Here is a 21,342-nt window from a genome sequence, read left to right as displayed (position 1 = left end):
AGCCCCACGTCGGGCTCTGTGCCGACTATACTTTCAGAACCTAAGCCTTCCCCCCCCCCCCGCCCCGTAAACACCCAAGTGGTTACCGTCGCCAGACACGGAAGCCAATTTGAAAATGTACATGTTCTGCTGAATGGGTTCAAATATTTCCGGGGGGAAATAACAATGTGGAGGTCTTTTCCACACCAAGATTGGTAGTTGTCCAAGAGATGTGTGCCTTTTTGGCATATTGAAGCAATAGTTGGTAGCTTTTGTAACATAGCTCCTCATCACCAACGATAGTATGTTGTTACAACAGATTTGGAAGTTACCGTAGTAGGACAGGGATTTATCAGAATGGAGGGGAATAGAGCCGAGAGTCCTCCAAGGGCAAGTCTATCTGAGACTTCTAATTTTGTCCTTTGTTAGAATTTCAGTGGGAGATTTATTTCTGAGAAAATCCCGACTGTGTTCACAGGCAGCTTAGTTGCTGCATGGACAGTGGAGTCAGACGGACCTGGTTTTGAGCCCCAGCTTTGCACCTCAGTAGCTGTGAAAACTTGGGCAAAGAACATTAACTTGATGTGCCGCCGTTTCCGTATCTGTGAAACTGGAATAATCCGACATACCTCGCTGACTGTGGTGAGACTTATCTGAAATAAATGTTCGCAGTGTGCCTGACGAACGGGTACCACGGAGCCCTGCTTCACCATCCCCAGATCATGACTGGTGTTCCCAGAGTGAGGGCTTCTGGTTTCGCGACAGAGCTTTTTGAATCGAGCCATCGGGATGTTCCTGCATCTTGGATTCCCCACAGGCTATGCGTTGTTTGGGGCCAGAGTCTGAATAACACCCTCCAAGCCTGGCACACGCCAGGCATGGTTACCATTTATTGGAGGAAATTGAATTGAACGGTTCAATAGAGCCAAATATGCACTCGTTTTTGGTATGTAACGGAAAAGCAGAGGGATGTGTGGTACGACATTTGCGAACATGTGTTCAGGAGGATTTCTAGGGTGTATGTAATTTCTCCTGGACTGATGACTCTTAGAAAGGATCTTTGAATATTGATGACACTATAAAATCCCTTCCTGTTCCCCTGATCCCTGCTGCCCTTAAACAAGAGGACTTTTCTTGTCCGTTGGCCTCGCAGAAGGGTTAAATCCTCTCTTCGGACCCCCGTGTTCCTCTTCTAGACCTTGTGGACCAGCCTCGCAGTCACTGTGATGGACAGCGTGTTAGCTGTGCCACTGCCACAGATGTTAACTCCGGAGCCCGCCGCCTCCTGGGTCTCCCCTGGCAAAATAGGGACAGTGGCCATCTTCTGGACGACCACAAATCTTGTGACGGGACACTAGAAGACTGCCATTTAAAAATCCATTATCTCCATGACCACGATTGCCAGCAACTAAGAGCAGAAGTAGCTGAAAATAGCCTCTCTCTCACCTCTACATTCTATCTTGCAGGAATACACCTAATTTGCAAAATCCAAATTGTATCCAGAGCTGCAGGATTTAGGGAGATGCAGGAAATTAACTTCCCAGCCTCTTTCATTCAGAAAGGAATATTTGGGGCCTTTCCACTTTGGGATGGCAGCTCCCAGTAAGAAGCTCATTTTACTTATGACCTAGTATCACAAAGGCATACAATGTAAAACAGAGAAAGTGTCTGTGAAACCACGCTTCAAGGCCGTGTCTCATCCGCTTGATTTCGGGCCCACGATTGTGTCGCAAACTCCAGTTTAAAAAATGCCGCACTAGGGGCCCCTGGGTGGCTCCGTTGGTTCAGCATCCAACTCTTGGGTTTCGGCTCAGGTCAAGATCTCACAGTTCGTGAGTTTGAGCCCCATGTCAGGCTCTGCACTGGCAGAGCCTGCTTGGGATCTTCTCTCTCCTTCTCTCTCTGCCCCTCCCCCCCCCCAAAATAAATAAATAAATAAATAAACTTAAAAAAAATGCTGCGTTAGAGGTTGCGGGTAAAGGCCACCATGCCCACCACACTCCTCATATGCCCGTTCCAGCAGACTCTCTAGTCCCTCTGGCTGGTGGCTTTGGCTTGTGATTCCGATGCCTCCGGATCCAGGACCCCATGGGGAAGCATCCTGAGAGCAAGGCATCCATTCCTCCTCCATGATGATGATAGAGCACAGGAAGAAGGGGAAGTAGCCCATCAAAGGACAATGAAGAAGGAAAATTAATAGTGCTTTCTTCATTTACACGGCTTTGGAAGCATGCAGTGTAGACACAACATCAAGAGTATTCAAGATAGCCCTGGCTTTAGTGCCATACTTACCAAAGTTTTTAGCATGGTTCTGCCACTCTTGATTTCATGGGCAGATTTTTTTCACTTCTGAGCCAATATGCTTATCTATAAAATAGGATAGTAAGGCTCGCTTTGTCGTTATGTCCTTGGACGATATATAATATCTCTCTTATTTTTCTTGGCTGTAAGCTAGGCTTTGCTCCATTGGCTAGCTGTAAGGGTCCAAGACCATAAATTGGGCGATAACTGTCACACGCAGGTGCTCAGATGTCAGTCCCTTTCCTAGTCATTGATCCTAATCACCCAACTTGTCTTTCCATACCTGTTACCTTAGAGTATTGCTTACCTTTTGCTGTATAATGACCCCAAAACGTAGTGGCTTAAAATAATCACCATTGGGGCGCCTGGGTGGCTCAGTCAGTGAGGCGTCCGACTTCAGCTCAGGTCACGATCTCACGGTCCGTGAGTTCGAGCCCCGCGTCGGGCTCTGGGCTGACGGCTCAGAGCCTGGAGCCTGCTTCCGATTCTGTGTCTCCCTCTCTCTCTGCCCCTCCCCTGCTCGTGCTCTGTCTCTCTCTGTCTCAAAAATAAATAAAAACATTTTTAAAAAAGGCACATGTTCTAATATTATATTATTTATATTAGATATCTCTAGTATTAGATGTTTATATTATAAACCTTCTTTTCTGGTCCATTTTGGAAGGTTAAAGTGTAGACAGGAAGGAACGTGGAGGAGGAAAGGAGAGAGAGAGGCGGTCAGCTTTGGTTAAACCCCCACTATACATCAGAGATGTAGTGTCACTTCTGTGAGACCCGCATGGAGGGCTCCTTCTCATTCCCATTTTCCCGATAAAGAAATTGACACTCCTGCAAGATCATTCAGTGAGAAAATGACCTCAGACCTAGTTTGTCTTACATCAGAGCAAAATCGCTTCCTTCTCACGGGTAACATGAAGATCAGGCTGGTAAATCTGAATGTCCTTCCCGTGGTTTCCTCAATGCCCACTAGAGAAAACATTTTTCATTTTCTTTTTTTTTTTTTTTTTTGAAAACATTTTTCATTTTCAATGAACATAACAGGTCCACCTCTGACTACAAAACGGGTTTATAAATATGAACGGATCCCTAAGAGAATATCAAAGTATTTTGGTTCCATTGATATATTTAAGAAATGGCATTTTTCAGGCTCAGGAAGCCATTCCAAAATAGACATCTTGGACTTTTTAAATTTTACATTTAATGTTGCCTTATTTCTGCTTTCCTTGTTATAGCCTTGCTAGCTGTTTTGTCCTGACAAGGCCAAAGGAATCAAAGTTTAAGTTTTGATCTTTCATTGTGTGTGTGTGTCTGTGTGTGTGTGTGTGTGTGTGTGTGCTGCAAATTGATCTCAGCCCTGTTGACAAAAGGAACATGAAGTTTAGCAAAACACATGATGAAAAGAAAGAAAACCATCAGACCTATACACCATATGATTGTAGGTATACCATATACTATATAACATGGAAAAACCATATTGACCTATATACACTGGGATTTCTGTTCTCCCAGAATGTCAAAGATCAGGATGTTCCAGACATTAAAATATGCTGGTTAATGCGTGGTCACTGTGCAGATCAACTGTTCTCAAATGTTTGTCCCCAGGGATCCTAGACACTTGAGAAGGCTGCCGTGAGGACACTGACAGCCAGTGAGACAGTCTCTCACTATGGACTGTGTTCTCAATAGTTCTAAACTCACCTATCGGTTTCCCTCTTGCCTTCCTGCGATCAGTCACGGTTCCTCAGCCTGCGTATCTCTGAAAGATGCAGTGTGAGTCATTCATGAAGAAAGTCAGCTGACATTTACGGAGTGCCTACTGTGTCCCAGACATTGCTCAAGGTACTCAGGATACCACTAAGATCCTTGCTCTCATGGACTTAGGGGGAGATGAGAGGAGATCAGCAGTGAGCAAATGAACAAAGGCATAAGCTTGAAATTTTTCATGATCAATGCCATGATTATAGATGAGGTGACAAGGAGCAGTACTCCAGATTGGGGCTTTGAAGAACTGAGACCTTTGGGAAAAGGCAAATTAAACAAGCAGCTGGGGGACGAACATTCCATGCAGAAGGAATACCTAACACAGAGGTCATGAGATGGGAACAAGCTTATTACCACGTTCAAGGAGCAGAAAGGTTCATGTGCCTGGAGGGTGGTGTTGATTGGGATGAATGATGGGAAACTGGGCCAGAGCACATATCTGGGTCAAGTAAATTTGGGTTGCTATTCATCAAAGTGGATGTATCAAATTTAGGCACTTGGATATAGAGCTTAGAGTCCAGCAGACAGGCTAAGATTGAAATACAGCCTCTGGAGTGGGTCAACATACGTATGGTGTAGAAAGCCATTTCCCTAGAGGAATTAATCCAGGAGGGTAGTGCAAACGAGAAAACAGGAAGAAGTATGGTGCTGAGCTCTGGAGTCCCCCAACACTTAAAGGGGTAGGTAGAGGAGAAACAATCCGCAAAGATGTTAAAAAGTTTAAAAAAATAAAAATAAGATGAAAACAGCCCAACGACAACAACAAATCAGAAGAGCAAGGTGCATAGACCAGAACCAGAAGACGTTCCAAGGAGGAGTAGTGGATGACTTCTTTCAGTGGCTGCCAGAAGGTCACAGGAGATCCATCAGTGACCCATTCTTCCTGGGTGGAGAGCGAGGGAAGCCAGACACAAAGGAGAACAGGTGATTCCGTTATATGAAGCTCAGGACAGGAAAAACTAAGCTTTGGCGTTGGGAGTTCTGACTCTCCACCAGCTCAAAGCATCTCATCTTCCACATCTCTTATCCCGCCATCTCTTTGAAACAGGCAAGAGCCAGGTGGTGTCCTGAACTGATGTTTAGTGCACTGCTGTTAATATTTTATGGCAGCAATTTTCAGCCTCTCAGCCGACTACACCGCGAGCACAGGGGAGGCAGAAGTGAAGATCGTCCCCTGCTTTGCCCAGTGAAATAAACAGCACTCGCTCATTCCTTAGTACATGCTTGCTAAATAACAGTTCTCCAGACGCATGAGTGAGTAGCGGGTGATATTCCACAGTAGATTATATGAAGATGTGGAAAAGCTTGTGGCATGAGAGGCAGTCCCAGGTGACCCTCTGTCCCCGAGGAAAGAATGAACCTGAATCAGGCTCCATAACACAGAGCCTGGTGTGGTGAACTCACTCACTAATGGACCAAGACACCTGACTTTGCATTCAGGTGCTGCCTTTCTGTGCCCCTTTGTGTGCCTTTGACACAGCTCTCTAGTCTCTCTGTGCCTCAGTTTCCACATCTGTAAAGCAAGGATATCATTCTCATGAGTTGTGGTGAGGACAAAATGAGACGATTCATGTACAGAGTTGGACCCATTAGTGCCGGCCAACAGGAGCAGTGGTGGTGGACAGAATCCTATTTTGACAATACGATTGCTATTCTTTCTTAGGCATTTGCTTTGCTAAATAACGTGTGGACTGCTGGGGGACACGAAGGGTCCCCTGTGGACAGCTTTTGGGTTGCTGTCCTGTTCTGCTTTTGGGTCTGGGTTCTGTTCACGAGAGCGTGTTTCATTTGTGGAAATACATCCAGCTTACGCCCATGTCCCTCTCTGTAAATTACACTTCAGTTACCGATAAGAAAAAGGTCCTTCAGTGGCTCCCCTTAGCTTTCAAGGTGAAGTTACTGTTTCTTAGTTTAGCACACGAGTGACTTTAAGACCCGGCCCTTCTCCACATTCAACTATTTGAAGCACTATGAGTACACCGTCTGTTACATCATCATGGCTTCACTCAGACGATTTCCTCTACTCAAAACCAAAACTCGGCTCAAGAACCACCTCTTCCAGGAAGACTTCCCTGACTGGGTCAAGATACCCTTAATTGGACTCATACTGCCCCTCACCTCCCGTCCATCACTGCACTTACCACTCTAATATCTTTCTGTACTTGTCTGAAGTTCAGTGAGAGGAGCAGCCTTTTCTTCATTACATGGTGTCATTTTGAGGGAGAGCTTGAAAAATAATTGATGAATGATTACTTAAATAAATAGATGAATAATATTAAAAGGAATTTCCTTTTTCAGATTTATGATCGTAGAGAGATGGAAATGGATAAATAGCTGGAAATTCTCTTTTTTTAAGTTATTTATTTATTTTGAGAGAGAGAGAGAGTGCAAGCTTGCATGCAAGTTGAAGAGGGGAAGAGAGAAACAGAGAGAGAGAATCCCAAGCATACACACACACACACGCACACACACACACACACATATACATATATACAAAGTGCTAAAAATGTGTATATATATGTACATATATATGTGTATATATATAAATATATATGTATATACCATTTTTTTTCTGTTTCATCCCTTGTGCAATTTCAAAAATTGGAAGACTTTTCAGCCTATATACAATAACAGTAGCTTCCCTTTTTTTCTCCTTCTCTTTGCCCACTGCACTGACCCACGTTCAGATCTACTTTCTTTGCTGGAGGCTTAGCAACGACTATGTCACCTATTTTCTGTCTGTCCCCTAGGCTTGCAGTCCATTCTCTAGAGTCACACAAATAATATTACTTCCCTTCTCCCCTCCCACTTAAAAAATCATTGGCTCCCTATTCCCCTATGACCTAAAGACCAAATTCCTTGCCACAATTCGCAAGGGCCATGCCACACTGTTCCCAGTGGAATTCTCAAGTCTCTATTCTGATTAGTCCTTCACAGAGAACCTTTAACCATGGTGAACTCACCCACAAACTTGCCATCCCCTGACCATCCTGTGTCTTTGTTCATTGTCTGAACGGTCTTCTCTGACTCTAACTGGCAAACTCTTAATTTTTTTTAAAGCTTCATTTATTTATTTTGAAAGACAGAGAGAGAATGTGAGCAGGGGAGAGTCAGAGAGAGAGAGGGAGAGAAGGAGAATCCCAAGCAGGCTGTGCACGGTCAGCACAAAGCCCAATGAGGGGCTCCAACTCACCAACCGCGAGATCATGACCTAAGCCGAAATCAAGAGTTGGACACTTAACTGGCTGAGCCACCCAGGTGCCCCTCCTATTTTTTTTAAGACGTGATAATATCCAGCTGGAATATCTCACCATCTGTGAAGCCAGCAGAGCAAAGTTCAATGCCTGCCTTTACACCTAAGAAAATTCAGATTCAGAAGTATCAAGGAGCTTGCCCAAGATCAGACAGTGGGTCGGTGCATGCCGGAAAGAGACTCAAAATCACGTCTTCCAATTGTGGATTTCTGACCTATATATCAATGTCTTTTTATTGAAAATGGCCCGGTGTTTACTTTTTTCTGTGTCAGAGAAGAGTGGCAAACCTTATGTGAAAGAACCTTTTAGCGCTCTCTAAAAAGACTGAAATCCTCAAGCCATAAGAAGTGCTTAAAAGAAAGATTTTTGTTTTTTTTTAATGTTTATTTATTTTTGAGACAGAGAGAGACAGAGCATGAACGGGGGAGAGTCAGAGAGAGAGGGAGACACAGAATCCGAAACAGGCTCCAGACTCTGAGCCGTCAGCCCAGAGCCCCACGTGGGGCTCAAACTCACGGACCGTGAGATCATGATCTGAGCCGAAGTCGGACGCTTAACCGACTGAGCCACCCAGGCGCCCCAAAAGAAAGATTTTTCTAGAGGAGCTGCTTGAGAGCAGATTCGGCCCCTTGTGTCTCCTGCGTACAGCAAATGTGTTCTTTATTCCTCATATTTGACGAAATTCCTTTCAGGGCAGCTCAGCATTGTGCCCGACTGTCATACTACTGCCTTTGATTTATCATTGTTTTACCGACCCAGAAATTGCCTTCCTTTCTGTCCGATAATGTAAGAGTTGTCGACACACCAGAGGAGGCCCTCAGCTGTGAGTTACCCTGCGTGTGCTAAGCGTCGGGGAGGGTGTAAAACCTATGGCGAAGGCGTGTGATGCCCTATCACGGGTCATTCTGCATTGAAAGCGCTAAAAATTGTGGGGACAGAGTGACCGTGTGCCATCTCTACTGAGCAGATGCCTGGGGAGTAGAGGGGAGTATTTCGGCACTGACGTTGTTTCAAACTGAAATATCAAGGGTAAATGGTGAATGGTGATGATAATAAAAAGCAAAGCAGTTTTGACTATGTTACTACTGTTTTAAATTCCCTGCAGTGAGCCGAGGTCTGTGAAGGCAGGGTTTTTGTTGGCCTTGTGCACTGGACTCTCCCGGCACACAGTAGGCATTCAGCAATGCTTAAGCAAATCGAAGAATAAGGAAAGAGCCTTGCCTGGGAACTACTAAATGAAGGGACCTGGAAAAATCTTAACTCCTTGAAAAGATGAAAAGAAGAAAAACTTCCCTGAAACCTGAATTTTCTTACTCGTTCTTTATTTTTTTTTAATGTGAAATTTATTGTCAGATTGGTTTCCATATAACACCCAGTGCTCATGCCAGAAGGTGTGCGTTCTTTAAAGTGTGTTCCCCGTCGTGGACTACAGACGAGAGAGTAACGCAGCCTCTGGCTTGTGAGCTGGCTGCTGGAATGAATTAAAAGCACACCTGATCACTACTGCTATTTAGTAAGCACCTACTGTATGCCAGGATCTATAAAAGGGGCTTTAGTGTAAACAACAATCCTGGGAGGCAGGCGGTACTATTCCCATTTTGTAGATGAAGAAACTGAGGCACAGAGGGGTCATAGAGGTTATTATGGTCACAAGGTGGGCCAGCTATTGAGCAAACTGCAAGCTTGCCTGACTCCAAACCTTTTAGTGTTTGTATGTCCGGGTAGAACCAAAGGATCCTGGTGGTCTTAGACCATCACCAAGGAGGCATGGATGGTGTCCAGACTTTTCAGCCTCCTTGCCGAATCCGCCTGAAGTGCGTACATGGAATACGCCTCCAGGAGCCAGTTCAACAACGGCTTCTGCACCTCTGTGCTCACCCTTACCTTTCAGAAATGGTAGCAGTTCCGCGTGAAAATCCTATAAAATCCCTCTGTGATACAAACTCAAATGCCAGAGTCAAGATTTTTGGTGATAAAAACTTAAGAAATTTTAATTTTTACAAGTGCGGCTGAAGCTTTTCACCGTGTACCACAATTGCCTTTTTAGATTCTGTCTATGCATTCTCCCCGTATTTGCTGTGTCGTGTTCCTCCTCTAAGAGCTTTAAGTTTTTACACCAGTGCACAATCAGAGTTCTGAAACAGCGCTTAAAATACAGCATGCATGCCGGTGAATTTCATCGGCACGTGGGCTGTGGTTCCAGTATGCTAGACCCTCTCTAATTCTTTTACAAATACTAACTCACTTAATTCTACAGCCCTAGCAGATCGATGCTGTTATCACCACCAGCCCCGATTTACAGATGGGAAAATTGTGGTACAGAAAAGCTGAAGAGCAGGTCCCAAGTCACAGAGGTAGGAGCGGGCAGGGCTAGGGTTTGCAGCCAGAGCCATGCCTATGACCGACCTTCCTCTAACTTACCCATGTCTCCACGTTCCCTGCTCTGTACCCCTGTGGTCAAAGCGGGATTCTGTTCAGGAGCAGGTGTTTATAGTTTACCCATCCTTTCCTTCCACGAATGTGGAAGGAAGGGGGACTTTAGTTTCTCCCCTCTGCACCCAACCCACCCCTTTCTCAAGGGTCACTTCAGTGATGACCAGTCTCTTTATTGTGCCCCTGCATCTCTGACCGTGAGCCTTAGGCAGGTCTGGGTGTTTGACTCCTTAGGCAGACGTGTTAAGTCTTTTTTGTCTTCTTCCAAAAGTCTATTTAAATTCTGGTTAGTTAACATACAGTGCGACGTTGGTTTCAGGAGCAGAATTCAGTGATTCATCACTTACATACAACACCCAGAGCTCATCATAACAAGTGCCCTCCTGAATCCCCTTCCCCCATCTAGCCCGTCCCCCACCCACCTCCCTCCACCAATCCTCAGTGTGTTCCCTATCTTGAAGAGTCTCTTATGGCTTGCTTCTCTCTCTCTTTTTTCCCCTTCCCATTTATTCATCTATTTTGTTTACTAAATTCCACATGAGTGAAATCGTATGGTATTTATCTTCCTCTGACTGACTTTTCGCTTAGCATAATACACTCTAGCTCTATCCAAATCATTACAGATGGCAAGATTTCATTCTTTCTGGTGGTTGAATAATATTCCATTGTATATACCACATCTTCTTTATCCATTCAGCAGTCGAAGGACATTTGGGCCCTTTCCATATTTGGGCTATTCTTCATAGCCCTGCTATAAACACTGGGTTGCATATGCTCCTTGGAATCAGCATTTTTGTACCCTTTGGATAAAGACCTAGCGGTGCCATTGCTGGGTCATAGGGTAGTGCTATTTTTAACCTTTTGAGGAAGCTCCACACTGTTTTCCAGAGTGGCCGCACCAGTTTGCATTCCCACCAACAGTGCAGGAGGGTTCCCCTTTCTCCACATCCTTGCCAGCATCTGTTGTTTCCTGTGTTGTTAATTTTAGCCAGGCAGAGGTGAGGTGATACCTCGTTGTGGTTTTGATTCGTATTTCCCTGATAATGAGTGATGTCGAGCATCTTTTCATACGTCTGGTAGTCATCTAGAAGACACGTTGAGGCTTGAACTGAGCGAGACTCTTCTTAAACTGGCCTAAGCTATAAGGGATAAGGACCAAGAGCTCTCAGTGAATGAGAAGTGACAGAGAAGGATGAAGCCAGCTTGGAGGAGAAGCAGAGATCCACATTTAGGGGAAAGAGTCATTATGGGTCCCCTTTGGTTCCCCATACCCAGCCTCTGTTTTGCCCTTAGATTCCATGAGACATCCCAGTATACTCAGGATAAAGCCTGAGTTTTCTGAAGCAGACTAGAGTATCTATCCGTCAACAGAGGAATCTGGATAATATGGCCACTCTTTCCTTACTAAGCCTGTGTTGGGTTCTGGAGGTGGACAGAACACCACCGCGACTCTCAAAGGCTTCACAGACAGACATCTAAACAAGAATTGTAAGATCGCTTCAGTTGAAGCCATCAGGATGAGAAGGTGCTTGATTAATTGGAAAAGTGGGTTAAAATGGGGAATTCTGAAACATTGTACTTAAACATTTGGCTTATAACTTAAACATAAAATAACAAATTCATTGTCTGGTCTTTTGATATAAAGCCCACGCATTTATTTTTAGCTTAGATCTATTGTTTCTTATTGAGACCATAGCTAACTGGGCATCAGCCAAGGCTTCTAGTTCCTTAACATGGAGCAAGGATTGAAAAGGACTTGCAACATGATCAGAGGGACTTTTGAATTTTTATTACTTTTCCCACAAATATTCATGGCCACCTTGCCCACATCTGATTTGGTGACAGTGTTTCAGTTACCCAGCATTACCGGATCTTTCCAAAGCATTCGATTGCATTTGCATACAAAGAGCATCACTTGTTCCTACTTGTTTTAAAATTCTAATTGACTATCTAATTAAATAGAATGGGTGCACCAACAGATGAAGTGACATAATCATGTTTGGGAACAAGCCCAGTACCTCCTGGCCGGCGTGGGGCTACATAAGGCATAGAAACTAGGGGCATCTAGAGATCTCCATATGAGCTGGGGGAACTTCAGCCCTGCAGTGCTCAGCTGACAGGTGTGAGGGAGGGACTGGAAAAAGTGGACCCACTGAGTCAGGTAGTCCAGAGAGTTGGTAAGTGGAGGTCACCCAGGAAAGCCGCTGCTGCAGTAAAAGTCAGAGGCCGGTGCACGTTGCAGTCAGGGCAGAGGTAGGCAGGTCTACGTGGCATAGAAGGATTCGGGGGAGCTTCATGGAAGTGGTGTCACTTCCGCAGACCAGTGAAGGAAGGCATCCCAGGGACAGGTCCATTATGATCAGAGGACTGCATGGCCCATCAGAATAACTGGAGGGTTTAACGTTTTATTTATTTTTGAGACAGAGGGAGACAGAGCATGAACGGGGGAGGGGCAGAGAGAGAGGGAGACACAGAATCGGAAGCAGGCTGCAGGCTCCGAGCCGTCAGCCCAGAGCCCGACGCGGGGCTCGAACTCACGGACCGCGAGATCGTGACCTGAGCGGAAGTCGGACGCTTGACCGACTGAGCCACCCAGGCGCCCCTGGAGGGTTTAAAACACTGGGCTGGCGAGCCCCTGTACTAGGGATGAGCCCATGCCTTATTCCTGAGACTAAATACCGAATGGTTAGTCTGGAGGTGAAGTTCTCATCCCCTGCTCTCTGCCTCGCTCTGAGTCTTGAGGACCCACTGAGTAGGAGCCCAGCCTCTCCTCTCTTGCCTTTGCAGCTCTCGAAAGGCTACCCAGGACCTCATCTGTGGCTTATAGAGCAGTCTGCCCCACGTCGCCGGGTTATCTGCCCACAGCACTAGTGAGGGCCTGTTCCTGACTTACTGTCCTAGTGCTTGTCAAGCTCCTTTTCGTGGGACCTCTCGGATAGCACGACTATCACATCTTGTGCCTGTCCTCTCTGAGACGGAGACTGTAGGCCCCCCACGGAATTCAGGATCCCATCTGCTGGTCCTCTCCTGTAGTCGCAGCAGCTAACTTACTTGTCTACAGGAGAATCTCAGTAAAAATGTGTTGAGTGAATGAATGAATGAATTTCCAAAGAGACTGCATCCCGTAGCTTCCGTACTGGCTGTTGCCCTGTGCCTGCAGCACCTTCTCTGTCCTTCACATCCCAGCTTCAGTCCCCTTGAGGAGTCCCTCCCTGACCATTCAGCCAGAGCTGCCACCGGGCTCGCCTTCATTTCTTCCAGGGTCCATTTTCCAGCTCTAGAACCTTGGCTCTACAGAGGCAAGTGCCGTGTCCATTCTTGTTTTCTGCCGATTCTCCCTGCTCCGCGCTGCATCTGGCACAGAGCCCCTCCTCTTTGACATGGTGAGTGCATGAACAAACGGATGAATTATGAGCCAGGCGTCGGTGAAAAAGAACGTGGGCTTGAGTCTTCCCTGTGCACTTGCCAAGTGCATGACCTCGGGCTTCCGGATTTCCCCTAAAACTCTTTGAATCTCCGTATCCTCGTGCGTGAAATGGGACAAGGATTGTAACTTACTCCCTCCTACGATTGACGGGAAGTTTTGATCAGATACCGGATACAAAGCATTTGGTGTGCTACGGTGTGAGTGGTCAGTAAAAATAAGATACTGTCTATAACCCCAGGAGAGGTCTCTTGGTGCCTTGACTTTCACTGCCGTTAACCCCGCTTTGCCCTGCCATAGAGACAGGTTGGTGAGAGGTCTCTCAGTTTGCAACAGCCTGGGAGTGGTGGGTTCTTCCTAAAGCCATTCGGAATCACTGGGGCGTAGAAGCCCAGAAGTGCTGTCTGCATGGGGGGCCTGCCCCCCTCTCTCTCTCCCCCAGGACAATCATCTGCATAAAATAAACCTCTTGAATCCCTCACCATTTCTCACCTGGACCTCCCCCCAGGGGCCACTGTAGCAGTCGATGCCCTGAAGCAGCTTCTGGTGACATGAATAGAGCACACGATGGGAGAGGAAAGGAAGTCCAGGCAGGAGCCAATGGTGCTCTTTGAATCAACCTGGGTCCCTTTTCACTGCAGATGGAAAATGCCCCGGGGTGGGGGGGTGGGGGGGTAGAAAAGATGTGCAGACTCTGAGCACAAAGGCCACCCTGGCCACAGTCTGGCTCCAGGAGAGATTCTCATACCTCTGATCTCCAGAGCAGAAAATCAGATATTGTGCCTCAGCAGGAGCTGGGAATTGCATTAAGGGGCCAACTTCCTCATTTTCTTTCTGATTGTGTTTTCAGGGGACTTGAGCGGTATTTCTCAAGCAGTGAACAGATCTGAGGCAAACAATAGTGCTGACAATGGGCTTTTTTAAGTTTATTTATTTGTTTTGAAACAGAGAGAGAACCCGTGGGAGAGGGCAGAGAGAGAGGGAGAGAGAGAGAATCCCAAGCAGGCTCTGTGCTCCATGCTGAGCCTAACACAGGGCTCGATCTGATGATGGTTGGATCATGACCTGAACCGAAATCAAGATCCGGACGCTTAACCAACTGAGCCACCCAGGTGCCCTGAAAATGGGCTTTTATAGGTAACACCACTGACTGGAGACTGGCAAGGCTGGGTGCTGGAGAATTTTTTTCTTAGAATTTTAGTTTTAAAGTCTCCCATGAAGGCATTGATATCATCCTTTGAGGTGAGTGTGCATTGCCACTTAAAGAATCTGTTTAGGGGCACTTGGGTGGCTCAGTTGGCCATGATCATCAGGTCATGATTCCAGAATCATGGGATTGAGTCCCACATTGGACTCTGCCCTGAGCGTAGAGCCTGCTGAGGATTCTCTCTCTCTTTCTCTCTGTCCCTCTTACCTTCTTGTGCATACTCTCTCTCTCTTTCTCTCTTTCTCTCTCTCTCTCAAAAAGAAAAAAAAAGTCTGTCTAGCAAATAATCATCCTGTGCATGGACTGTGCTGGCCAGGGCAGGGGGTCCAGTCATGATCTGGGCACAATCTCTGCCCCTCTGTGTGTTCACCATTTGTTTAGGAAGTATTTATTGAGTGTCTACTATTTTCAGGCACTGAGTGCCCCGCAAAGCCATGATTAGCACCTACTCCCGTCCAGCAGCGATGCGCGAGCAAGGCCACGGGTACCTAGGAAGTTGGCAACAAGCACTAATGAGCACAAAATGGATATGGTACAGGGGCGTTTGCAATAAACATGCTTCTCAGTCCCACTGTGAGACAGCCTTCAAGAGAGGAGAAGCCTCATCGTATGAAACTCTGTAGGCCCTTCACTAATAAAGCCCCTTGCGTGGGAGCCGAGTTAAGTAGAGCAGAGGGGAGAGAGAGGATTCATGCCAGGCCCATTTCATGTTTTATTTCATTGAATTTTCGCAGCAACCCTGGGAAGTAGATGATTTTATTGCCGTTTGCCAAATTAGGGAACTAAAGCACAGAGAACGTAGAGCTCGCCGAATGCTACGTGACTATCGGCCATGAAGACAAGGTCCAGACTCCAGTCACCCTCAAAACCCAGGGCTTTCCCATCTCCGCTGCCACTTGGTCACTGTGCCGGCCATGCGAGTAATTTAATCTCTCCTGGACTCCGTCCACGCAAGGCCAGTGATAATTTGTCCCTGCTTAGTGTCGGCGTTTTGCAAATGGATGGTGAAAATCCTTAAGAGCCATAAATAACTATAAAGATACGAGAAACTTCCGTGTTGGGAATTCACCCGTCTTAAGCTCAGCTCCACATCGCAGCAAACTGTAGAGCAAAGAAGCCAGATCCCTGCCTGGCCCCCACAGCACACGTCTTTTTAGGATTTGGTTCTTGTGGCCGGTGAATCAGTTGTTTTTTTTTTTTATCTACCATGTTGATTGCAACAGAAGAACATTCTTCTGTCGAGTGTTAGGTCCCTGCTTTCAGGCCGTGTGTGTCTCGTTTCTGTCCTCTTGATAAAGAGGCAGTACCTCCTAACCCTGGTTTTGTCCCCCATTTCATTAGCGTAGCACGTTGTCCCCATCAGGGAGACTCGGAGCCTGGCCCTCCCCGTGGTCACACCCTCTTTTGCTCCTCCCATCGCCGCTGCCAGGCCTCGAGGTCTGGTCTCAGCGTCACCTCTCACCTGGACCACTGAGCAGCTTCCCCACCTGGTCTCTCTGCCTCTACCCTGGGCACCCTCGTCACATTTCGTTTTCCGAACCACAGCCAGGGTGATCTTTTAAAATGTAAATCCACAGTGGCCTCCAGTTGTAGATGGAATTAAGTGCCACGACGTCTTACACAAGCATGGGAGACGTGGCTACCCCTGCAACCTCATCATCTGTCACCCCACCCCTCTGTCACCACCCTCCAGCCACACCATTGCTTTTTTTTTTTTTTTTTTTAAACATTTACACCCGCTGTTTCCTCTCCCTGGACCTCTCTTCTTCTTGCACTACACAGGGCTGGCTCATTCCAATCTTTCAGATTTCGGTTTAAGTATCAGGTCCTCCAAAAGGTCCTTCCTAACCTGATTTGAATCGTGTCATCAACCGCCGCGCTCTGTGGCCATGACCTGTTCTCGCATGGCACTCGCCGCATTTTGTGAATGTGTATGGGTGCATTTGAGTGGGTGATGTTTAATGATCGGATCCCTATAAGCTCCACACTCCTTTGGATCACCACCGTCTACCCAACATCCTGCACAGTGCCTGGCAAATAACACGTACTCAGTAGATACTTGTCATGTTCAAGGATGGTGTGAAGTTAGCAATTCCTCCAGAAGGTCAGCCAAGAGCCCCACGACTTCTACGTGGTGCATGCACCCATCTCAGACTTGCTGGGTGGCCTGACGAGACTATCCGTCTCCTTTGCTTTGTTGTGTTCCAGGAGCGGCTCGTGCTGTCTGTGCTTCCCCGGTTTGTCGTCCTGGAAATGATCAATGACATGACCAATGTTGAAGACGAGCACCTGCAGCACCAATTCCATCGGATCTACATCCACCGCTATGAGAATGTCAGGTGAGAAAGACAGCGCCCTGACCCCTGCTCTGTACTTGATCTGTGTGTGACTGGCTGCTCTCGTCAGACTGCCATGACTTCTGTCTGGCTGAATGCCAGTGCCTTTCTTCATTTTGCTGATTAATTCATTAACCAGTGACTATTCATCATAGAGTTAATTTCCAAATGAGGCTCGAGAAGAATGTCAGAGAAATACAATTCTGTCGGCTTGCCTGCCTTCACATTTCGAGTGGAAAAGCAAAAGCCTTTTACATTATGATTAAAAAAATAATTCCAAATGCAACCTAGAGACTTCAGGGGTGATCACATTGGTCTCCTTCTTATAACTTTTTTTAAAACAATGTAAAATGGATTACAGCTCAGTTGTTTTTTTTTTTTGCAAACATATTTGTGGCCAACCATCCATCCATCCACCCATCCATTCACCTACCCATCCATCCATCCATCCATCCATCCACCCATCCATTCAACTATCCATCCATCCATCCATCCATCCATCCATCCACCTGCTTACCCAACCATCTACCCATTCACTCATCCATTCCCCTATCCATCCATCCATCCATCCATCCATCCATCCATCCATCCACTTACCCAACTATCCATCCATCCACCCATCCATTCACCTATCCATCCACCCACCCATCCATCCATCCATCCATCCATCCATCCATCAACCCATCCACCTGCTTACCCAACCATCTACCCATCCACCCACCCATTCACCTATCCATCCATCCATCCATCCATCCATCCATCCATCCACTTACCCAACTATCCATCCATCCACACATCCATTCACCTATCCATCCATCCATCATCCATCCACTTGCCCACCCATCCATCTACCCACCCTTGCACCCATCCATCCCTTCATCCATCCATCCACCCATCCATTCACCTATCCATCCATCCGTCCGTCTGTCCATCCACTTGCCCACTCGTCCATCTACCCACCCTTGCACCCACCCACCCTTCCACCCATCCATCCCTTCGTCCATCCATCCATCCATCCACCCACCCATCCATTCACCTATCCATCCATCCGTCCGTCCATCCATCCATCCATCCATCCATCCTTCCTTCCTTCCTTCCATCCACTCACCTACTTACCCAACCATCCACCCATCCACTCATCCATTCACCTATCCATCCATCCATCCATCCACCCACCCATCCACTCACCTATCCATCCATCCATCCACTTACCCAACTATCCATCCATCCACCCATCCACTCACCTATCCATCCATCCATCCATCCATCCATGCACTTGCCCACCCATCCATCTACCCACCCTTGCACCCACCCATCCTTCCCCCATCCATCCCTTCATCCATCCAGTTCTACTTCTTCCTTGTGTAAAACCTTGGACAATTTACATACTTGAATCTCAGGACCATTCCCTATAAAATGGGCATGTTAATAGCCACCTTGCAGGGGTTTATGTACATAATGTGAGTGAAGTTATATACAAGGCATAGAATAGAGGTAAGCATACAGTAGAGCATTAGGCATCTGTAGATGGTTTTAGACATATGTCCTAATTATAAGCAAAAACAACAGATCCAAGTCTGTTAAAAGGCTGCCTAGTGGCTCATAGAATAATTGGGGAAGGATGGAGAGGCAGGCTCAGCAAATGAGGCAGAGCGAAGCCAGAGCAGAGCCAGAATCACAGCAGAGCACTAGGCCAGTGAGGATGCTGCCTCCACTGTCCCTGAAGAATCCACTGCTTGCGCTACCAACTCCCTCACCCTCCCCAACACAGCTGCCACCTCTTGGAATCCTCCTGCAGCCCCCGGGATCTGGATGTGGTGGCCTTTGCCCTGCCCCCACTCCCCGTTCCCCCTGCCTCTTTGCATTGCAAGTGAGAGCCTGGGGCAGATGTGTCTGATTGGCTTAACCCTGACACTCACCAGAAGTGCCTGGAAAGCAGATACCTGACATGGGCATCTTGTACAGTAGAATTATACCTCCCTCCCGCTAAATATCAGAGGGCAAACATACCCAGGCATAGGAGAACATTCTATATGCTAAACAGCTCTAAGAGTGACCAATGTACCCTCTTAGCTCCTTTCGTCCTGACCTTGGTCTGAGGGAGAAACAGCTTTTCCTTCTAACCAGCATCTCTGGGCATTCACCTGGCATGCTGGGACACGCATTTGAAAAGAAGTCCAACAGGGGCGCCTGGGTGGCTCCGTCGGTTAAGCGTCCGACTTCGGCTCAGGTCAGGATCTCAGGTGCGTGAGTTCAAGCCCCACGTTGGGCTCTGGGCTGACAGCTCAGAGCCTGGAGCCTGCTTCAGGTTCTGTGTCTCCCTCTCTCTCTGCCCCTCCCCTACTCCCTCTCTCTCTCTCTCAAAAATAAAGATTAAAAAAAATTTTGAAAGGAAGTCCAACAGCGATCACGATTCTAACACAGCGGGCGTCTCAGTAGAGGTCATTCTCAGGATTTTGTCCAAGACTAGAGCTCCACTGGTGTAGGTGCCTGGGTCTGCAAAGCAGCCTTTTGTCAAATAGCAACTCCCATAAAAGATACTCCCCAGATGTACAGATTAGTCCCATCGATAATGAGAACTCATCGCTGCCAGTTGTGGACAACAGGTTCAGGGAGGTGCCTATAATTATAATACAGTGTAGGATTCTATTTTTAAAGTAAGTAAAGGCTGTTAATGGATCATATAAAGAGGAAGAGCTAGGGGGAGGGGAAGGGGATGGGGGTGATAAGAGAAACCGTCCTAAAAGACATGATTCTTATTTACCTTATTTGAAATTGAGCCAGCTTAGTGAAAAACATCAAAGAAAGGGGGGCGCCTGGGTGGCGCAGTCGGTGAAGCGTCCGACTTCAGCCAGGTCACGATCTCGCGGTCCGTGGGTTCGAGCCCCGCGTCGGGCTCTGGGCCGATGGCTCGGAGCCTGGAGCCTGTTTCCGATGCTGTGTCTCCCTCTCTCTCTGCCCCTCCCCCGTTCATGCTCTGTCTCTCTCTGTCCCAAAAATAAATAAAAAACGTTGAAAAAAAAAATTAAAAAAAAAAAAAAAATATCAAAGAAAGGAATCCCCAGCCAAAGGATTCGTACAAGTGAAGGCTGAACAGTGAGATCTGTCTATCTATATCTGTATCTGTATATAATATGTAACATATATATCACATGTATGTGATTATTATATTATTTGATACTGATAATTGGTTATCATTATGTATAGGATACGATATATGATATGATACATGATATATGTCATAGAATATGATAATATATGTTATATGATATATATACATCTAAAAATAGGAAAAGAATATTATGCAAGTGCCTGTCACCATGAAGAAGGCAGGGGGAGGGGGAAGGAGACAATTACTTTTAGTAAAGAAAAAAAGGAAAAAAATAAACAAGCCTGCACAGCCACACCAACTTATTCAGGAGCCATAAGCTCAATAAACGATGCGTTTGGTGTTCTTTTCTGCATCGATCAGTTTCCAGTGCTCCCCTTAGTCGGGAACAGCTAAGGTGACTTCTGCCCTCCCCACTCCACCTATTTATTTTTTTTAATTTTGTTTAATCTTTATTTACTTTTGAGAGAGAGAGAGAAAGAGTGAGGCAGAACATGAGCGGGGGAGGGGCAGAGAGAAGGAGACACAGAATCTGAAGCAGGCTCCAGGCTCTGAGCTGTCAGTGCAGAGCCTGATGCGGGGCTCGAACTCATGGACCTGAGATCGTGACCTGCGCCGAAGTCAGATGCTTAACCGACGGAGCCACCCAGGCTCCCCTAACCCATTTATTTTAAATCATTAAACGGACTTCTTGCACCGGAGACCCTCTTGCAAAAGTATAGACGGCACCAAATTAGAATTGGGTTTGCTTCCCTGTGCTTCTCAGTGGCCTCAGCCCCAGGCAAAGGAGCTGCTTCTAACAGAAGAGTCTGCGGACGCCTGCTGGCACACTGGGGGCTCTCCTGCCCTCACGGAGGCCGGGGGTGGGGGATGCCCAGAGCCTCCCCCTGGAATTGGGAAGGTGAACGCTGGGAGAGAAGGAGGGACCCCTCCGGCCCGCTGCAGGGCTGCTGGAGACTAAAATAAGATCAGAGATGAGAAAAGTACAGCCTGCTCTGCCCTGTTCCCCAGCACCCAGAGCACCTGCTGCGGCGTGGGGAGCATTTTCTAAATTATTTCCAATCCCGTCTGGCTCTTCAGGGCAACCCACCTCTGCTCATTCTTTCTTCTCTGTTGCTTTTACTGCTGTGGTTGTTTGGTGACCCTTCCCTGAAAACGGTCTGCTGTAAACGTCTAATCCTTGATTGTGTTCCATACAATCCTTTGTCTCCTGTCGCGTATGTAGACGCGAATAGGTGGGTATAGGTTATGGTAAGAGGTGCCCTTACCGTGCTCAGGGGACTGAGAGCCAGGGGACTAGGCTTCTCATTCCAGAATGCATTCTCTGAGCCACATCCCCTGCTAGACTTTGGGTGCATCATTTCATCTTTGGGGACCTCAGTTTCCAAAAACTGAACTGTTTGAAATGGACAGAAACTTTGGATTCTCCTGTTGATTTCAGCCCTGTGCAGCTGAGATTCCAGCAGCATCCCTCTGGAGCCACACCCAGCCGCTTGGTGCCCAATTCCTTTTATTTCTCTTATTTTCTCCTGTATATT

General features: G+C 46.9%; 1 protein-coding gene across 3 annotated transcripts in view; it reads left to right on the top strand.

Annotated features, from left to right (window-relative positions):
- ADCY8 (adenylate cyclase 8) overlaps window positions 1–21,342 on the top strand; it is a 226,175-nt gene that overhangs the window by 68,468 nt on the left and 136,365 nt on the right. For all 3 annotated transcript variants that reach the window (XM_058699093.1, XM_058699092.1, XM_058699091.1), the window contains exon 3: window positions 16,568–16,698. In XM_058699093.1, the coding sequence (XP_058555076.1) occupies window positions 16,568–16,698 (131 nt within the window). The remainder of the gene's footprint in view (window positions 1–16,567; window positions 16,699–21,342) is intronic.

The sequence above is a fragment of the Neofelis nebulosa genome, chromosome 14, assembly GCF_028018385.1.
Source record: "Neofelis nebulosa isolate mNeoNeb1 chromosome 14, mNeoNeb1.pri, whole genome shotgun sequence".
NCBI lineage: Eukaryota > Metazoa > Chordata > Mammalia > Carnivora > Felidae > Neofelis > Neofelis nebulosa.
Note: the sequence above shows the minus strand (reverse complement) of the source record. Positions and strands in the feature narration are given on the sequence as shown.